Source organism: Betta splendens, chromosome 9, assembly GCF_900634795.4.
Source record: "Betta splendens chromosome 9, fBetSpl5.4, whole genome shotgun sequence".
Lineage (NCBI taxonomy): Eukaryota > Metazoa > Chordata > Actinopteri > Anabantiformes > Osphronemidae > Betta > Betta splendens.
Window position 1 is genome coordinate 10,920,552 of NC_040889.2, and position 19,766 is coordinate 10,940,317.

General features: G+C 53.3%; 1 protein-coding gene across 8 annotated transcripts in view; it reads left to right on the forward strand.

The window, feature by feature from the left end:
• celf2 (cugbp, Elav-like family member 2) overlaps positions 1–19,766 on the forward strand; it is a 140,958-nt gene that overhangs the window by 35,921 nt on the left and 85,271 nt on the right. For 2 of the 8 annotated variants that reach the window (XM_055511205.1, XM_029164218.3), the window contains exon 1: positions 7,764–8,464. The exons of 3 other annotated variants lie outside the window; for them this stretch is intronic. In XM_055511205.1, the coding sequence (XP_055367180.1) occupies positions 8,388–8,464 (77 nt within the window). In that variant the 5' untranslated portion in view covers positions 7,764–8,387. Of the gene's footprint in view, positions 1–7,753; positions 8,465–19,766 lie in introns of those variants that run through there. 3 more of the 8 variants (XM_029164214.3, XM_029164215.3, XM_029164220.3) reach the window with 3 other exon arrangements.

Consider the following 19,766-nt stretch of genomic DNA (forward strand, 5'->3'; position numbering starts at 1 on the left):
TGCCAGCCAGCCAGCCACACACACACACACACACACACACACACAGACACACACACACACACACACACACACACACACACACACACACACACACACACACACACACACGCACTAATGAAGCTGTTCTCCGCTTCGCTCTTTTTCTCTTCCTGGCTCTGTGAAACATGCATAAATCATAATAAACAGAGAGATGAATTTTTAATCAGCAGCTCCCTTCCTGTGTCTTCAGCCTCTGCCTCCTATGGGGAGAAGATGGTCTGATATGCCAGGTACGAGGAGCCAGTCTGGCAGCGCCTCCTCCGGGAAGGCTGCTCCCCGAGACTCTCCTGTCTGGACTGGCTCTTGGTGGACATGATCTGCTGGACCACGGCGTCTGTTTGGAGACTAGTCTGTCCCAGCCAAAACATGCCCCGTGTACCTGCAGGCGGCTTAGGCTCAGATAGAATCTGACATGTGAGCTGCAGCTGGTGGCTGTACATCTGTTAAAAAGCACCAGTCTCACCATCACCTGTAGGTCAGGAGATGCTGGAAATCACATGTTTCAAATTTTCAACTGAAAGCTCACATTTGATGTAGAGCTTGGCCTCCCTCTAATGGTTTAATGCACTGTGCATGATTTATTCAACTCTTATGAGCAGATGGAAAATCACTTCATGCTTTTATGATCTGAAGTCTGGGCCCAGTGAAGATGTGTGTGACTATGATGTGGCCCGGCGCTGCGATGCTGTGACCGGGCCCAGCAGCCCCGTGGCCGGTCCTGAGCTGGAGCGGGCCTGGCTGTTCCAGAACAGCAGCACTAGACCCAAATAGGCCCACAACACAACAACATGAGCCGAGCTGTCACAGGGGATTACTTCAGCTAGGCAAGCCAGCAGGGTCTCCGCTGCTCGGCTGCTCGACCGGAGAGAGAGTGGGGGGGTTGGGGCGGGGGTGGGGGGCGCTTGTTTCTGTGTGAGGGAGAAAAGGGAACAACGGCCAGAGGCTGAGGGGAGGAAGGCGACGGGGAAGCTGCAGAAAACGCCAAGCAGCAGAACGGGCGAGAGAGGAAGGAGGAGAGAGAGAGAGACGCTCGTGGCCCGATTAGCGCTCGCCCGTTTGCTTGTTGCACCTTCGGAGCGCCCGCCCGGGCCGGGCCCCGTGCGCCGGCCCCCCTCCTGCAGCTGTCGAGGCGCACGCGTGCAGGCGCACATCTGCGCCGCGTTCTGACCCAGATGCTGCCTCCACGCGTCTCTATTAGGACGTGTTTTAGCTCCAGCGAAGCTCCCCGGCGCCGCAGGTGCTTCAGGTCGCTTCGTATGGAATGATGGCCCTAACGCTGACTCCGCCCACCTGGACGCGCTGTCACGTCACACCCAGCGCTTTGCTGCTTCTTTGTGCTCGCCGCGTCTCCGTCCTCCTCTTTATTCAAACCTCCTCCGTTTAGTGCGATTGCTTCTCGGTACACGCGCTTGGGAGGACGTGCATCTTTTAACAGCTTGTTTCCCCTGCTTTTAAATTAAATATCTGGGAGTTTAGTGTCATTCACCTTTGACTTTCTAGATAAATGTGACTTATTTTCGTATATATTCAGCATTTATCATACAGTTGTTGTGTTTGCCCTTCAGCTAATTTACATTTTTCTATTATTCCACCCACGTAAACATGAATATGTATCGTTTGTGTTGTTATGTTTTTTTTCTTCTTGGCATCAAGAGTCACAGAATTTCTTGGAGTCAGAGCAGATTCTTGTGCTTTTACTTATAAATTTGCGTTATGCTGAAGTTAAAAAAGTACCTGGAATCCTGCACAGTAACACAGACGGCAACCAGCGAAGCAGGAAGTCGTTAATTCATTAAAGACACTACGTTTGTCCAATCAGACCAATCGGAATGTGCCAAAATGTGGCACATTTATATTGTACATATATTATTTCATAACTATGATGTTTTTATTTATTATGAGTAGGATTTAATGATGTGTTTCATGACATTGTCCGGTTAAGAAGAATAGGGAGGTAGATGCCAGCGTCTCCGTTCTGACGCACTCATCCAGCCAAAAGCAGCAGGATCTGACTTTTCCCATGCAAATGTTAACAGAGCATGAATTCCTCCCTTTGTGATTTATTTAATTGTATAAATGGTGAATGAGCGTGGCCTGGTTTCGTTCCGCGCGGAGGAGAACGATGGGAGACGGGAGCGGCGGCGTCAGCGGGTGAAGGGGAGCGAAGATGAGACAGGCAAACAATGAAGCCACCCGACTGTTCTCCGTCAGCCTCTCCCTCCATCCATACCACGCTCCATCTTCCTCAAAATTACACATTTTTATTTCAAAGTCCCCATTACTGATAAATTTTACGGCCGTACCCCAGCAGTCACAATTTGTCTGAACTCCCCTCCTGTTGCATAAAAGATTGAGACTCGCGTCTGCTGCGCACCTGATCATGAAAAACAGTCATGCTGGGGTTGACTTGTTTTGCTACGAGTCAACATATTTCATTGATGTTTGCAGGTAGTAATTTATTGCACCATAATTTACTGACTGAATCTGTGAATGCTTCATTGGGTGACAAATGAATGCACACACTTCACTTGCAATTTCCTGATGAAAAATATGACTTTGAAACGTTTCTGCATCAGGCGGTCGCTCCGAGCGATAAACACCAGGGAAATTTTCTGGAGGTTTAGCCGGCGCCGGGGACGGAGGAGGCGCTGTAGGTGGGAGGAGGCGGCGGCCAACACCAGAGGACGCACGCCGGAGTTTAGATAGTGCAGTCAGGTCCTGGACGTTGGTTCTCATCACATACCCGCTTGTGCTGGTAAAAACTTTTTAGTTCCCCACTTTTAGCGTCACGGAGCCAAACTGTATTTTGCTTTTTTCAGAAACCTGCCTTCAGTCCAACTGTTTCATGTGCTGGAGCTGAAAACTGCTGTGAAATGTGAGCGGCGACGGTGGCGGTGCTCCAGCGTCTGCTGTTGTCCCTCCGTCGCCGCTTTTAAAAGGACAGAACTCTGAACGCTGAATGTAATAACTTCATACGGTTCATTTAAAGTTCAGAACGCGCACCAACACAAACTCTGCGTTCTACGATTCCGCGAGCAGCGAGAAGTCAGGATCTCACCGCAGCTGCAGCATCGAATTCTCGGCTCCATTTTTAATCTGTCTCTTCAGGCTCCTTTAACTTTATGAAAGTGCAGCAGTTGGAGCAGTTGAAACTTTACTGTCATTGTTTTAATTCAACTCCAGTGATAAAAGTCTGTATGCTGCTCCGCCTCCCTCTCTCCCCTCTCCCTCCTCCCCACAATGTGCCTGTGTAATGGTGCAGAGGATATTAGTCTTCTATTAAAGTTGATTTAGAGTCACTCCCTTTTGCTTAGATGGGTCAGCTAAACGGGCCGTAACCCCCCCCCCCCCCCCCCCCCCCCCCCCCAGCCTTCTTGGAACTGCTAAACCATCCATCGCCTCCTTGGTGAAGGGAGCGCACCTCGATTTAATCTGCTGAGCACCTTTTCAATCAAAGAGCGTCGGGCCGTTCTCAACGCGACTCTAACACAATGCATGGACACACCGATGCAGGAAGTGGGGGGCGCGGGGGGAGGAGGGGGTGACGACGGCTAATAGTCCCACACTGAGCCACGCTCCCTACCCAGGATCGATACCCGCAATCATACAGGTGACAATGGGCACAGGTTTATCAGCCCCGGATTTACACCCCGCTATCATCACCTTCACACAATCACACAATCAGCAGGGGGGAGACGGGGAGGAGCTTTGGCGGGAGAGTATGTGAAGGAGGAGGGGGAGGAAGAGAGCTCGCAGGTACATGAAATGTGTGAATATGTGCGTGAAATGAATTGAAATGGGTGTGAAAGTGCATCTGTTTGCGGGCAGGCGGTGTGTGTGTGTGGGGGGGGGGGCATCCTGCATCGTGTCCCCCCATTTTTCTCAACGCGTGTGCGTGCGCGAGCTCGTGCACGTGCGGGTGGACTGTGTGTATTTGTGTGGCGGTTGTTATCAGAATGACACCGTCCTGCTCTCTCTCCTGCAGCCCCAGAGGATCAGTGGAGCTGCACCAGTTTCAAATGAAAATAAATGAGAGGCAGTGACCGCTACTGCCAGGGTCCCACTTTAATGAGGAAAGGAGCAGAGAGAGAGAGAGGGGGGAGGAGAGCGGGAGACGGGCGAGGAAAAGGAGGACAGAGGTAGAGGAGCGAGGGAAGGGGGGAGGATGAGGAGGGGGGGTGAAGCCACGAGGAGAAATTGGAAAGTGAGGGAGAGATCGGCCGGAGTTGGCGACGAAGGGGCAGAGAACAACGAGGGGGGGGGGGAGACGAGGGGAGTGATGAATGGAGGGCCTCGCTCTGTCACCGATGCGATGGCCAATTACAGCTGGAGCGCGCTCCGATGCACCGCAGGTGGAGCAGGCAGTGTTTGGAGTGGCCGGAGAATATCCCTCCTCCATTTGCATTGAGAGGAGAAATCACTGCACCACTGAGAGCAGCTTTGGGGCCTTTGTGACGGCTTCAGATCCACAGTACGCAGCTTACACACACGCACCTCGCACCGCGGCGGAGGGAGTGTAAATCCTGCCGACTCATGACGACGAACGCCAGGCAGAACCAAAGGACACGCGGGCTGATGCTGTTTTTGCATGTGGTTGTTTCCACCCAGGGTGACGTCTGTGAGGCTCATCGTTCCTCCGGCGGCGACGTGTGGCCGAGCGTTGTCCGGTCCGGTCTGGCAGAGGCCATTAAAAGCAGCGGACAGCAGCTGTAGCCGGGAGGCCTCTTCAGGGGCGGGGGATACGAACAGTGTGTGTCTGTGTGTGTGTGTGTGTGTGTGTGTGTGTGTGTGTGTGTGTGTGTGTGTGTGTGTGTGTGTGTGTGTGCGTCATGTCGAGACCACCGGCCAGACATTAGCGTGTGAGGGTCAGTGGAGGGGGCAGGAAGTGTTTGCTGGACGGTGTCAGACCTGATCGGAATGCAGGCGTGTGTGTGTGTGTGTGTGTGTGTGTGTGTGTGTGTTTATCATTCACTCATCTTCAACCTAAGCTTTATTATTAAGCTTTTATTAGAACTGAAACAGCAGCTGTTGATGTTGTTGGGTTTTTTTTTTTTTCAAAGCGGGTCAGTGTGCGTTTCAAAGGCACCCACACGGACCGAGCCGGGACTCGTGTTAACTGGAGCACAGAGTCCTAATAGAGTCCAGCAACGCGGGAGCAGGGAACGAGAGAGAATCTGGAAAATACATGGGAATGAGATTTAGAGATTGAACAGCGTTAAAAGAAGGTGGGGGAGGAGCCGTCCGTTGCGTGTGTGTGTTTGTTTGGTTTGCAGTCTGGGGCTGGGCGCCTGACAGAATAAGGAAGTAGAGAGACGAGACGAGACCGGGCCTCCATCATCCTTTCATTTAGGAGGAGCTTCATCTGCGAACGCACACACACACACAAACACGCACACGCACGCACGCACGCACACATGCACACGCACGCACGCACACACACACACACACACACACACACACACACGCTTGTACACCTACCCCAGCGTGTCGGAGCGCTGAGGATGAGCGTAGCAGTCAGGGTCCGTCTGCTTCCGGGCTCCTCACATGTCCACTTATGCTCAAACGCAGCTGCTTGCTTTTTTGAATTATTCATGAGGCCTTTCGTTAAATATTCACGTGTGAAAAGCCCGCTACCCACAATCCTTTCAGAGCGAGACGCAAACAGGAAGCGCGGCGAGTCCTGAATGATCGCTTACAGCGTTCCACAGACAACAGAGCGGCTGCTTTAGGGTCCTCACCCCTCCTGTCCCCCGTTCTCCCATCTCACTGATCGATTCTGTATTGTTGGGGCAGCTGAGGCCCACCCCCCCTCAGGCCGAGGTGAGAGAGACGAAGGCCGCAGAGTGAGCGAGTGAGCGGGCGAGCGAGGACAGAGGCGACCCTCGCCACGGGCCAGGTCTGGTGGAACACGGCGGCCCGAGGGTGACGGGACGGGGGCGACGGGCGAGGTGATGGGTGAAGGTGGGAGGGGAGGCGCAGCGGCAACAACAGGAGACAATAAGGTGCAACACAATGTATGAAACGCTCACTGGGTTTGACCGCTGGCCCCGAGTGAAGCACGGGCTCAGGAATCCATTTGTTCAGGGGTCAGGGTGTCTCCAGGAGTGGATACAAGCACCAGACGCCGATTTCCCCCGATCGCATTTAAACGCAGCACGGACTCCAGCGCTCGCTGTGAGCGAGGAGCCGCGGCAACATGCAGATTATATAGATTTCTACTGAGAGCAGGTTCTTCTTATTATTATACTATAATTTGTCACATTGGCTTAAATAATTACTCAATTAATTCGCAGCATAACAGACAAAACTTAATAAGTGGTTCAGATTACCAGTAAATCACATCAGACTTCGTTCTGAACATGTTGACCGGTGGAACCACTTCTCCAGCTGTTTCTTTCTCGCCATTTTCAAACCTCCAAACAAGCGGCCGCGTCCCGTTCAGCGTCACGCCACAAGCGTCGCGTTAAAACAATTCCACCGTCCTCACGCGCCGCTGGCTTCGCGTTCTTTTATTAATGGCGGGACTCCGTTTGTTTGGCCAACGGGAGGGAGGGATTTATTTAGACTTTAGTCGAAGCAAATGAGGAGATGTGATTTCACCACTGTTTACCCGGCGCACATAGTGGCAGCGGCTGACGCAGCTGCTGAGTCTCAGATGCTGCTGGTCACGTTTGCCCGAGTGCCACTGAGCAAAGGTGGTTTTCATTCCCTGCCGTTGCGTCGCGGACGCTGAAATCTCGGGGGCTCTTTTCTGCTAAACTACGCGTGTGAAGGAACCAAAGCAGGGCTGTGTGTGACTTGCGTCACCCGGATTCTCCGCTGGCTTCTGTTTTGCTTCAGACGAGCCACGATGCCGTGCTCGCGCCCAGCTGGAGGATGTCTCCCTCTGTGTTTCGGGTCGGCTTGCGTAACGTCCTGCGCGGGTCGGCCGGCGCCGCCCCTCGCTCCCGGGACGCTGTGCACCCCGGGCGCTTTCCCATCCGCACACCGGCCTGGGTCGCGTCGAGTAAACATGAAAGCTGACCCCGGAGCGGAGCCGTGGGCCGAGCCCCCCCCCCCTCCACCCACGCTACGCTTACCCCGCTCTACGTGTTCACGCTGAGCACTTCTTTTTTCCCACTGACCCAGATACGCGTGTTCTTCCCCCAGAGACGCTCCTCGCAGTCTAAGGGAGGCTCATTATTTCACTGAAGTGCCTCCCTTCTTCTTCTTCTCCTGTGGAGGAGGGGGGAAGTGGGGCAACCTGACGCGCTGCACAGGGGCGCGTTCAGGCCCACTGTGGTTCCACAGGGAGGCACGCTGGATCCACACAATTAACGCAGCGTAGAATAAAGTCAGCAAATTATGGTCTGGTTCATTATTACAGAGCTATCCCCGTGCGTAATTGCACCTCTCCAAAACGGGCCAGCTCATTTGATTGTAAATCACCTAACTAGCAGCGCTTTCATGGAGTCGCCATACAGATGTGCGATGTTGTGCAGTTTGGGAAATTAGGCGACCACATTTATCATTTGCATTTTAATTTGCTACAACCCAGTTGACGCATAGAGGTTGACGAGGTTGTCAACAACAGGTCCAGGTCCTGCCGCTTGTCCACACTGATCAGGTTTAGTCACTGCTGCTCGCCCGTCTTCCACCTGTTGAGGCAGATGGCCGCCCACTGGTGGCTTGGAATAAAGGATTGTATTAAAATAAAAATAAAATAAACTTTAGTACGTTTTGTGCTGTAAAATCTCTTCATCTTTAATTGTGTGAATAATTAGACGTTTTACATTTTTTCCCTGGTGGCCGCAGTTAAATGTAATGACTATGGTTGTATAATCATATATATATATAAAAACAGGATTTTCTCATATTGTGCTGAAAGCGTGAGAAAATCAAAGGCGTCCGTGCCCCTAATGGTCGCAGACGCGCTCCGGTTGGAGGCGTCCGCGGCTGAGGAGCCCTAACAGTTAAAGATCAGCTGCAGCGTTGTGCGCCACGCCTCCCGCACTCGGCACCTGGTTCTCGCGCAGCCCGTCGGTTGCGCTGTTGCGGAGCGGATTTTCAGACAGGACCGGCGGAAGAGACAAGCACCGGAGGGGGGGGAGAGGAAGAGACACGCGAATGGGGGCGAGGACGAAGAGAATGTGACAACTGCTGGATGCGGACAGAGCGCGTGCGGCTGCCTACACTGCCTTTGGGGAGGCCTCGGCTCGTGCACCTGTCCCTCTCCGTCTCCGCGGCCAGGCGCAGTTTGGGCGAGAGCGACGCTCCTTTATTTATCAGGCAGCGGCGCGGGCGCGCACACACGCACACACTCACGCGACACCACGCGCACTCGGATCGAGCCAGGGCAGGCGGGCAACATGACTTCATCCTACAATCTGGATTTTCTGCCCGAAATGATGGTGGAGAGCCGCCTGCTCGTTCCCGGGGACAGACTGTGAGTTCTTCGCCGCTTTTCGCCCGTCGTGTGTGTCTCTGTGTGCTTTTCCCGTACTGTCCTGAAAAGCAGCTGTCCGACGTGGAAACGCCGCTCCGCCGCCTCATATGCGACGGGAATCGGCGTCGGAATTAGCTCGAGCGAGCGGCGTGACTGTGTCTTTGTGTCCGCGCGTTAGTTATGGCTTGTTGTTTTTAATATCCGTCGATAAATTGTGCGGGGATCGCAGGAGCGCCCCGGGCTGTTATCGGCTATAGACAGGATAGTGATGAATGAGCGCCATTATGGGAAATTAATGCAACCGCCGCGAATAAAGCCCGTCGTTATGGAGCTCTATTATCCGCCGCGCGTCGCCACATTGTTGGGAGCCGTCAAGTCGACTCCCGGCGCGTTCCGAGGCTCGGCATCGCACCCCGCTCCGCGGAAGAGAGGGGGGGAAGTTGCTTTGGTCCGCGGCAGCCGCCCTTTGTGCCGGCTCCGGGTCTCGCTGCGCTGGAGGCGGCGGGTTCGGGACCGAGCAGCCGCTCGCGGGAGCGCACCACGCTGAGACGCATAAAGACCCCGGAGTCGAGCTGCGTTCGCTTCTGGCTGGAGGGAGGAGGGGGGCGGTGGGTGAGTGGGGGGGGGGGGGGGGGGCGCAGGCTGGAAGACAGGAGTGATCCGAGTCACAGGAGGCGGATTTAACTCCTCCAGAGGCGTTTTTGCGCCCTCTTTGCGTGTTAATCTCCACACTTTGGACACTTGGTTTGGGTTAAATGCAGGGAGGGGGGGGGCAGCAGCACAGAGGCTTTTGAGAGCGCAGAGGAATGCGTGGATGACCGGGATCTCGTGTGCTTGAATTGGATTTGTTGTAATTCAGTTAAAGTGGGGAGTCTGCGGCGCGGGGACAAAGGGGGGCTTCATCCTCCCCGGCGCCCGTCCCACTTACGTCCCCTCCGCTCACCGGGCCGGGCCGCTGACGGACCGCGTCCCCCCCGTCTCCTCCTCAGCAGCCTCCGACTGTGAAATCGCAGCCCGCGGTGAGGCGCGGGCGCGTGGGGGGCATCGGCAGGAAATCGCGCCGATTTTTCAAGCCTGACCTTTCGCAACAGTAAATGGATGAAGTAGCTCCCCATTTGTCAAATGAACGACGGCGATGAATAGTGTGCTCCTCATCGCATGCTTTGGTTTAGGTCCATCATGGGCTGTTTGTGTTGCGGCCCCTCTGATGCGAGGCCGGTGCTCTTTACCCTGCACTCCCTCCCTCCATCGACTCTCCCTGCAGTCCATTAGCCCCATGCTACAGTGATGAGGCCGCTTTCTCATTAATCAGTGTCATGGGCTCTGACAGCGCGTGCGATGGGCAGGGTGGAGGAAGCCATCATACTTCCAGGACCCCCCCCCCCCCCTCCGATGTGTCCTGCGTTCTCAGTTGCGGGTGAATTCGCCCCGGAGCGAGGGATTTATGAACAATGCGCGTGGCCGGCGTTGGACAGGCCTCCGTGTGCCCTCTTGCGCAGCCGCTGAGGAGGCGGACAGGTTGAACCAGACGCTGCTTATTGAGACGACACTTTGTATTTATGTAAACGCGCCTCTTAAGGCCGGCGACTTGGCTCGACGGAGCCGCTGCCGAATCCGCCGCCGCTGTGTTTTCCTTCCGCTCCCGGTATTGGCTGCGCTCCCCGTCCCGGGCCTCAGCCCCTTCTATCGTCGACGCCCCGACAGCATCAGATCTGACAAATATTAGCGCAGATCACATTAGAGCTAAGTGGAACGAACAGTGTAATTTCTCCCCACTCGATCCCATCTACGTGAGAGAATCAGGGAAATGGAGCGGGACCTCTGGCCTCCACTTTGGAGTGGGCCTCAGAAGCCTGGACTGGGGGCCGTCTCTGGAAACTCTGTGACCCCCTCACCCCCCTCCGCTCTGCGGTGAATCCCCATCTGGTGTAAGGTTCTTCAGGGTCCATCACCCTTATCACGCTGGGCTGCAGAGGCCGCAGCTTTTCTCATGCTTCCTCCTCGGCAGTGACCAGCTACGCAGCTGAAATGCGAAGAAAGTGGCGCGACAAGGTTGCCAGATCTGACAAGTAGACGCGCTCGAAGCGCTGCGTCCTCGCTAAGTGTGCGCATGACCCCACACCTACGCAGACAGCCTCTGCTGCTCAAAGGAAAAATGTATACGTGCGCGATTTCTTTACGGCCGCGCCGCCCACTCACTCCTTCACTTCCCCTTCCTGTGGCGAGGGGACGCGCGCCCATGAACCCGGCCACGAGAGGGTCATGCGACAGAAAACATAGGCTTCTCGTGAGAAAGATATGCGGCCGTCTGCATGTTTGGAGGGGGGGGGGGCAGCAGGAGGGAGAAGAGGAGCTTTGTTCGGCCCGTGGGAGCAGAGGCCGCCTCCCTCCGGCGTTGGCTCTTGTTTTAATTTGCCTCAAAATGTCCAAAAAGCCGCAAACACGCAGTTTAAAATGCTTCCACGAGTCGCTAATGGAAGCTTCTGAACCTCCCGACAAAAAGGCTTCAACAAAGCTTTAAAAGTCATTCAGAGCTGGTTGTGGTGCGGCGGCCTTGATCCACGATCGCGCTGCCAAAGGTGAAGCTGGACGAGCGCGTACAGGGTCCAACTATGAGCCTGAAGCAGAGATGCGAAGGGAGGAGGCGCCGCGCGGACGCTGACAGACGCTCACATCCGAAGTGTCTCATCTGACGCGGAGATTAAGAGACAATGAAGGCAGGGAAATGAAGTGAATCAGCGGCGCTGGCGGTTTTATCATTTTCCTGCGCAGCGGAGGGCGGCGCCTTTTCGTTCCCCGCGGCGGCGGAGACGCGCGGCCGCGGCGGCCGCCGTTTTCCCGGTAATGGTGTTATTTAGGCGCCAGCCACGCACGGCCCGCGTGATGTACGAGGCGATGGAGTCGTCTCCACGCGCCGGCGGCCGCGCTGTTGTCTCATGGCGCGTCGTCGCCGCCGCCCGGGGCCTCGGGGGGCGTGGCCGCGCGCCCGCAGGTAGCGGGGCGGGTCCGGACCCGCGTTCCATCGCCCCGTGCCAACTGAAGCGGTCCCGCGGCTGCTCAGGTCCGGTTCGGCTGAGCCGGAGCTGTGAATGTGTGCGACACAGGCGGCTCCTTCCTGTGGCGAGCGCTCGTCGCCACGACTCGCGGATGATGTCCTTGTGATTATCTCATCGCTGGCTTCTCTGTTGAATCCAAGGCCTGTCACGCTGGCTTTCATCCACAGCTCCTCTCGCCTTTGATTCTTTACATCTTCATGCATTTGATGGATGAATTGACACGACCGAGCCCCCCCGTCTCCCCCCTTCCCGCAGTTAGGAGGTATTTATTTTGTCGGCGTGCGCGGACCCCCTTCGCCGCGTGGACGGAGCCGAGCGAAGGCGGCGCTCCGTCGCTTGGCCTTGAAGCGGCTGAAGCGTGCGTGCGCTTTCAGCGGCGCCGCCCACGCAACGACGACGAGTACTCGGCGCGCAGCGAACACAAGCGCCGCCCGCGCGCCGACGTGTCCCTGGGCCGTGGCGACGGGCGGGAGAGCGACTGAATGCTGAGGGACTGAGAGAACACAATGATCATCTCTATTCCTCACCCCCCCCCACCCCCCTCCCCTCCCCTCCCCCGGCTCATCCTCGGTCGTCAGCCGCTGCATTTGTAGTGCGCGGCAGATTCCCTGCCTTGCCAGGGGGAGAGCTTACCTCATGCATGTCTCAGTAGATTCGTTTCCACCCCCCACCCCCCAACCCCGCCCCCATCCCTCGCTTTATCCCTCTTTGGCCTGTATCGTCCTCCCTTTCTCTCCCCACTCCCACTCGCTGCCTCGTCTTCCATTCAAGCGTGCTAAACGCTTTACCTCTGTCAACTCTCAAGTCTGAGAGGAGCTCATTATTGTGGGGAAGGAGAGGAATTTGGGATTAGGAGCAACATTTGTGGACTGAGGCTCTTGTTCTGTTAAAAGAGCGGTAGGGATAAAGTCACCTGCGTCAGTCGATGGTATCACCCGGGTGGGGGCTAATGTGATCTTTAAACGATTATTTGAGGAAACGCGAGTCCCGTCTTGTCTTCTTCAGTTAGCAGCAGGGCCGTGGAGCTGGGGGTCCTGGGTGGGCCCCTCTGACCACCACACTGACCTCCTGCCGTTGTGCCTTCAAGCCCCTCTCTCACGCAGGCCCGCCCGTGCAGTTGTCGGGCTTGTTAGCTTGCGCGGGTGTGAGCATTGGACCACGCGAGAGGCGACTCGGTGACATTCGCCGGCACGCGCTCTTCAAGGTTCTGATCACATGGTAGCCAAAGGTCAGCGAAAGGTCAGCGCCACCTGTTATCAGTGTGCAGAGCAGCCCCGCGATGCAAATCACACCCTGCTTTTCATTCCAGACACTCCGGCTGTTTGGGATTTTAAGGAGACAATCTTCCCGAGTTATTATTTTTTGATTTTGTTTCTGTGCTAATTGGTTATTTTTCTGTGGCATCTTTCACTTGTCAAGCAAACAGTGAGACTATTACAGTGAAGTCTCTCTTCCCTTTGTCTCACAGTTGATTAAGTTCAACTTTTCGACGCCGCGCTCATTTGTGTGTGCTCGTGCACGGGGACGTTCCACTTCTGCTTCTGTTTATCCAAAAACAAAGTGCATTTGCGTGTCGCTTCCTGTGTGCGACAGGACGTTTGTCATGAAAGACGGACCGCACGCGTCACATTCTGATCGGAACTTGTAATTGTTTACATATCTGGGTGAGTGAAAAGTTACAGCTCTGTGACTTTGAATGAGAGGTGGAGCTGAACGTCTGCAGGTCACAATGGGATTTGGGTTGAAATTTCCTCCTACAGTACGTTTGTGTATGGAACTGCTTTGGTTGAATGGTCTGTTAAAGCGTCTTTAATTTACTTACTGTAGTTGTAACTGAGTAGACTTTGATTTTTGAATTTGCTACAGTATATTTCTATCATCAGTCTGTAATGAAATGTGTCTCTGTGTATGTAAAAGCACCTACTCACCCAGTGGCGATAAATGTCTTTGTCTTGGATTCAGTGCAGTGTCAGGGTCAAAAGGTCTGGACTCTGTCTTTGCAGCTTCACAAATATTAATTATTCCCTTTTCTTATTGGTGAAATATTGAAGTAGAGGCGTTAAAACTACTATACCGACAGTCCATTAGCCTCCAAAGACCCTCTGGCCTGACCTTCCAATGGAAACTAACTACAGTAGGAATCAAACCTGCAGTCATGCATGAGGGATTAATCCGAGTCTTCCACCCCAACCATGGGGTGCCCCCCGCCTCACTGACAGAGCACACACTGTACTTCCCAGCCATAAATCTCTCTGTCTGGTCTCTTCTGCTTCATCTGACTCCCCCATCTATTTTATATGGGTGCTGCGAAAGCCACACGTGAACACACACACACACACACACACACACCTATACGCAGCTGCAGAGCTGTCAGGTCTAACCTTGACTTGCTCGAGACAATGAATTGTAATGCAAAAGGGAGGGGGGGCACAAACAGGATGTCAGAGCAGCGCTGCATGTCTTTGCCCTGTCTGCCTCTTTCTTCCCTACGGACTTCAGAATCTCTACGTTACAGGAATTCTGTTTTCCTCTACCGGCTGCGGTTCTCCTCCCGTCTCCTCGCCGCGCTGCGCCCAAAGGTTTCAAAGGAAAATCCAGTTGTGGATGATTAGCACACTGGTCAGATAATGTCAGTGAAAATGCCACAATCACTCAAATGTCCCTCCAGCGACTGGGCTGCATGCTAACACACGTAGCAGAGCGAATCCAGCAGCTGCTACGTAGTTCGTTGAACCAAAAGTTATACGTTCGCTTCACATTTAGCTTGTGTTTTAGCCTCGTGTGCCTGAGGAGCATGAATCCAGCATGCTGGGTTGTGCGTATGATCCACCCACCGTGGATCAGGTGTGAATCTGATCCGGTTTAGCTGGAGAAGCGGCTCCGGTTAGCGGCTCCCCGGCCGGCTTTGGGCCGGCGGCAGCCCGTCAAATCCAGCCTCAGCAGCCTGAGTCGCGCGGCGGTTCTCGGGGATCATTCTTCACAAGACAAGCAAATCAGGTGTATCTAATGTGGGGGGACAGGCTGCATACCTGGAATAATGTCAGCGTGGAACCGAGCCCTGACGAGCGCTGACGCTGGCAACACATGCATTATTCACAGTACAGTAGGTGGACTGTGCTAAGGCTTTGGTTTAAGTGTTCCTAAAGACAATGGAGTGAAATCACGTCTGCCAAACATGAAATTAGGTTCATAAGAACATTTGCAAAGCTAGTGTACAGTATACAGGGAGCAGCAGCAGAGCCTTCACTGAGCACCGGTCCTCTGAACTCCCCAGTAGTGATAGATGCTTGTGCTCCACATAGCAAAATGATCGATGGCAGTATTGTTGGGAGGGGCGTTCGGAGTTGCTGTTATTGTGTTTTGGAAAGCTGAGGGAGATGGGGTGGAGGTTGCAGAGGAGAGCTTGACGGGTTTATTGAGAAGCATGATCAAGTGCACTGCCCTGGGACACTTAGATGTAGTTAGAGAGGGCAGGGGGAGAATGAGGGATGGAGTTTAAAAAGAAGACGGGAGGCGGAGGAAGTGAGTGTGGAGAGGGAGGAAATAAAGGCAGGAAGTGAGGATGTTGCAGAGGTGGGAATAAACGCGTAGGTTATCTGCTGATGTTTATCTGCGGTGTCCTGAGGGCGCGCGCAGTCATAACAGTGATCTAATCTGCACCTCCGGAGAGCACGCGGCGCACACACTCTGCCTCTCGGTGCCCATGCCACCAATCATCCATTTACAGCGTCATCCACCTGCCCTTCATCCGATCCATCCGTTCTGCCCACATTTCCACTTTTTAATTCATCCTCCTCTTTATGCTGCAGAATTCCTTCCATCCTCCAGCCTGAGCTTACACTCCTACATCCTGCTGAAATCCAATTGGAGCCCCCCTCCTCTCCTTTCTCCACCCCCCGTCCATTTACTTTCTCGTGCCAATGGGCTTCTATGGGCTTTTAAAGGCAGAAACTGATGCCAGGTATTTCAGAATAATTCTGCTGACCGCTGATATTTTTCTGCCAAGGTGGTCTTGCTCTGTTCTTAACAGCGCCGCTCGGGACCCGGAGTTCAGGCTCCTCAACTCGTCATCGTGTTTATTCCGATGCTGTGCTGACTCTGGATGATTGTTTGTGCCTCCACCAGACCCAGTGGCTCCGCTTTGGTTTTCTACTGTCCTCACCGCGTGTGTCTCGTTGCTGCGCCGTTACAGTGCTGGTGTGTGTTCACGCTAGTGCTACACAGTGTTTAAGTTCATTTTAGGCTCCTTCAGTGTAAAAGCTTCCAGTGTCCTGCTGCTCAAACTCACTGGTTTTCCTCTTTATCCGACCTAAAAAGCTGGAGCGTGTTTTCATGATCGAGTGAGGAGAAAAGGAATCAAAGGATTAAATTAGTGTAAAAGCATATGACTAACTTCTGCTTTTAGCTTTTTAGAGGCCTCCACAGAATTGCTTGTCCCCAAATTAAGATTTAGGGAAATTAGCATTATTTTTTTCTGTACAGAAAATTATGCCTGATAACAGTAGTAATATAACATTTTAGGTCTGTAATTATTAAATGAGTGATGTTGCCTTTTCCCTACTTTGATCACTGAAGAGATGCTGACTTGGTACCACATGCACATATATGCACGGTGTGCATGAAAAGAGGTGATGGAGCAGGAGGACTGTGTGGGCGTGGAGGAGATATCGCGTCCAGCGAGAGCTTCGCGGCTGCCTGGGGAAACTGAGTAGGAGTGTGGGGCCGAAGGAGCGGTTGGAGGTCGGTGTTTCCATCTCCCTTGCATTCACCTGAGGGAGACTGCTCCACATTCGGCGTGTTTAGATCCAGGTCTGGGTGAATAGACGGACATAATGGAGCGGCGGTACATGCAGCAGGCAGCACTGTCCTTTATTCACCCTTTTTCCCCCCGCTAGCTCGGCTAAACTGCGCTGGAGGAGCCAGTTTAGCCGTTTGTGATTCCTCTTTGTTAAAATGTGTGCGCGTGCGTGCGTGTGTCAGTGTGTCTGCGCAGTCCGGTGCCCCCAGTAAATTGGCATTGCTGGGCGTATCGGCCGCTCCGCACAATGCGGCGTTTGACAGAGGTCAGCGCATTGCGTGGCGATAATAGCCCGCTAAAACCAACGCCTGCTCCTCGCTCCCCTGAACAGCCCTTTTCAGCCGGCTTTCAAAGAAGTGAGAAAACAGAGCGATTCTCCCCCTTCAAACGCCGCTGCTTAGACGAGGCCGCCGTAATTTGCCACTGAGAAGCCGAGACGCGAGGTGTCTTTTGAGCCATTGATTCTTGTTGGCCTGAGCCTTTTCACCGGCGCGGGGGGGGAACGTGCGGATGAGAGGGCCATTCCTGCAGATGAAACGCAAACATCTGGCGCGTTCTGGGCCCTCAGCCCGCCTTGGATGGACGTCACACTGCTTACGTGCGCGCCCAACATGCCTGTGAGTGAAGCTGCTACGTATCCTGTAATAGCCCACCGCGAGGCAGGGGGGGCAGAGCGGAGCCCTATAGGAAGCGAGGGCTGAGGGAGGGGGGGGGGGCGCCGGGGCCGACGTGGCTTCATCCCTTCAAGCTGCTGCTGATCAAACGAGCTCGATAGCTTTGGCAGGAGGAGAGGCCCGAGGAGCGTAGTGGCAATTTCAACTGTTTGGCTCATTTCCCTCAGCACAGATCTATTTTAAAATGTCCCAGACCATTTCCCACTCGGGACGCTTAACTTGTGTGATCTCTCCGAGCGTTCGGATGTGTGCCGGTGATCAAGGCCCCCCTTAAGTCGGCCTAATTTGTATAATTGAAAACACTCATCTGATGTTGAGTTCAAAGGTAGGGCAGACAGCGGCGGCGATAAGACATCAGGCGCTGGTACATGAATGAGCACCTTCGCTGGGTTGGTTCATCCTGTGCGCCAAGGCTGTGAAGCACCGCACTTCAAATGCCAGTGATTACAGGCAAAACTTGGAACTTTTGGACTTAGCACGCCCCGAAGATAAGGCATAAAACACCTGCCACACTCATCTGCATGAAGCTGCAGTTCCATTAGTCCGTAGACGTTTTACAGGTGTATCCTGGATCTACAAAATATCTCAAGTATCTCGTTCCAGGACAAAAATCTTCCATTTTCTTTGAGGCAGACGCGATGATTTAAACGTATCTAGCGCCTCGCTCCCAGTTATCACAGCTGCTGCCTGATAAGAGCGCCAAACCAATTTTTCACCTAAACCCAGAGACATCATTTTTGTTTCCCCGTATTATTGCTGCGGTTTGACGGAGTCATCTGTCAGCAGAATGGGTGATACGCAGGCAGCACCGCTGTGGTCTAGAAGCTGAGCCACTGAGGGAGGTGTGAAGGCTTTGAGTCCTGGACCGGCCGCGCGCCGCCATAATAACGGTGATCGTTTACACTTATTAGTCTTGATGAACTCTGCACTCTGTTTATTCTACTTTTGAAATAAATTTGTTCAAATGGGAACATCTCGCATTGACCGTTCATATCGATCTACTAGAAAGGAAGTCGATAAAACTACAAGCACTTCTCTGGTACTTTTTTAATGGCTCATGTTCCTGTTTTCCTTTTTATTTATTAATCCATTTATTTTTTTTATTTATATAGGAATATCTCAGCAAACCCACATTAACATACAATATGCACCGTGCTTTTAAATATTCATTCTAGTGGCAGATTTCTGTCCAACATGGCCTGAAACGCAGTTTGTCACGTAAGCGTTACAGACAGATTCCATGTGAATCATCATCTGGGGAGTTTATGAACCATGAAGCCAAGGCTGTTTGAGGAATGGCCAGGTCTTTGTAAACGTACAGTATGTGTGTTTGTTTGTGAGCACGCGGCCTCTGGGCACGTTGTGCTGCCGTTTTGGACGGCTGCCCTCATCCTGATGTCACTATCGACTCCCCGGCCTACATGGCTGAGAACAGGCCCGTTTTCAGTGCAGGTCGATACTATGCAGCGCTGAGGGGACGGCCCGAGGCTCGCACACAAACACACACAGGCCGGGAAACGCAGCCGAGTCCCCGGTTCAGGAAGTCAGCAGGTGTGCGAATCGCCCGCGGAGGCAGACGGGGGAGGAATCGCCCCGGGAGCGTGCGTCGCCTCGTGTTATGGCAGGTTTACAGGTGTTTGCAGCCACATGTGTTCAGAGAGTCTGCTGAGGTCGTAGCCGACGGATGCTGAGGAACAGGAAAAAGAGGCTGCACTGATAATGGTGCGTTCCAGTTGCAGGTCAAAGCAATGAGAAGGCAGCAGCACAACACACGCACCGCTGAGCTCACATTCCTACATTTCCCACAATGCAACACAAAGTACTTTGTCATGCCTAGTAAATGGGTAAATGTTGATGACATCATCAGTGGGTCTGGATCTGTGTTCCTAGCTCCGTGTGCACGTTTTAGCAATCTTATGCCATTATGTCATAATCGAGGTGCTTTTTAGGCAAGTACAAAATTATTGACAATGAAACTTCTGCTTCTTTAGTAAAAAAAAAATAAGATTCCAACCGATGGAGATTAAAGTGCTGCTTGTTCTTCCCTTCACCCCCGTCTCTCTCTCTCTCTCTCTCTCTCTCTCTCTCTCTCTCTCCTCACCCTAACAGCCAGAGCAGTTATTACTACTTAAAGTACTGCACTTGCTGACAGGGAGGTTTGTGGTGTTGTGTGTATATTGTGAACGGCTGTGTTTGTGTGTGTGTGCTGTAAAACACTGTTCTGATGGCTCTCTTGGGTATTTCAGCTGCAGTCGCTTCACTAAAGTTCAAGCAATTACATTTTCCAACCGGGTGCCATTTGCCAAACAGTCTCTAGCTGTGTGTGTGTGTGTGTGTGTGTGTGTGTGTGTGTGTGTGTGTGTGTGTGTGTGTGTGTGTGTGTGTGTGTGTGTGTGTGTGTGTGTGTGTGTGTGTGTGTGTTTGTGTTTGTTTATTTAGGCATGTTTGTTTATAAGTGTGTGTGTGGCTGTTTAAAATCCGATGCTACACCTTTACAGGTAGAGATTCTCAAGTCAGGTGCAGGAAGCAGAAGGTGCGTCTCATTCTGTCTTTCCTTGTCAATAAAATGCAAACATCCAGTTGCTGTAGAAGGATTTGTTCCACTTTGACATTTGTGCTGAATTATTCATAATTAAACGGCCATTAACCCAAACGGTCAGTCAGTTCAATTACTTGAACACGCGACCACAAACGCTCCCCTGAGGCCCGGGACGCGTTACTGGCCGGGTTCTGGCCAACGACGCAGCCCTGAAACAGAGTAAAGGCAGCTGTAA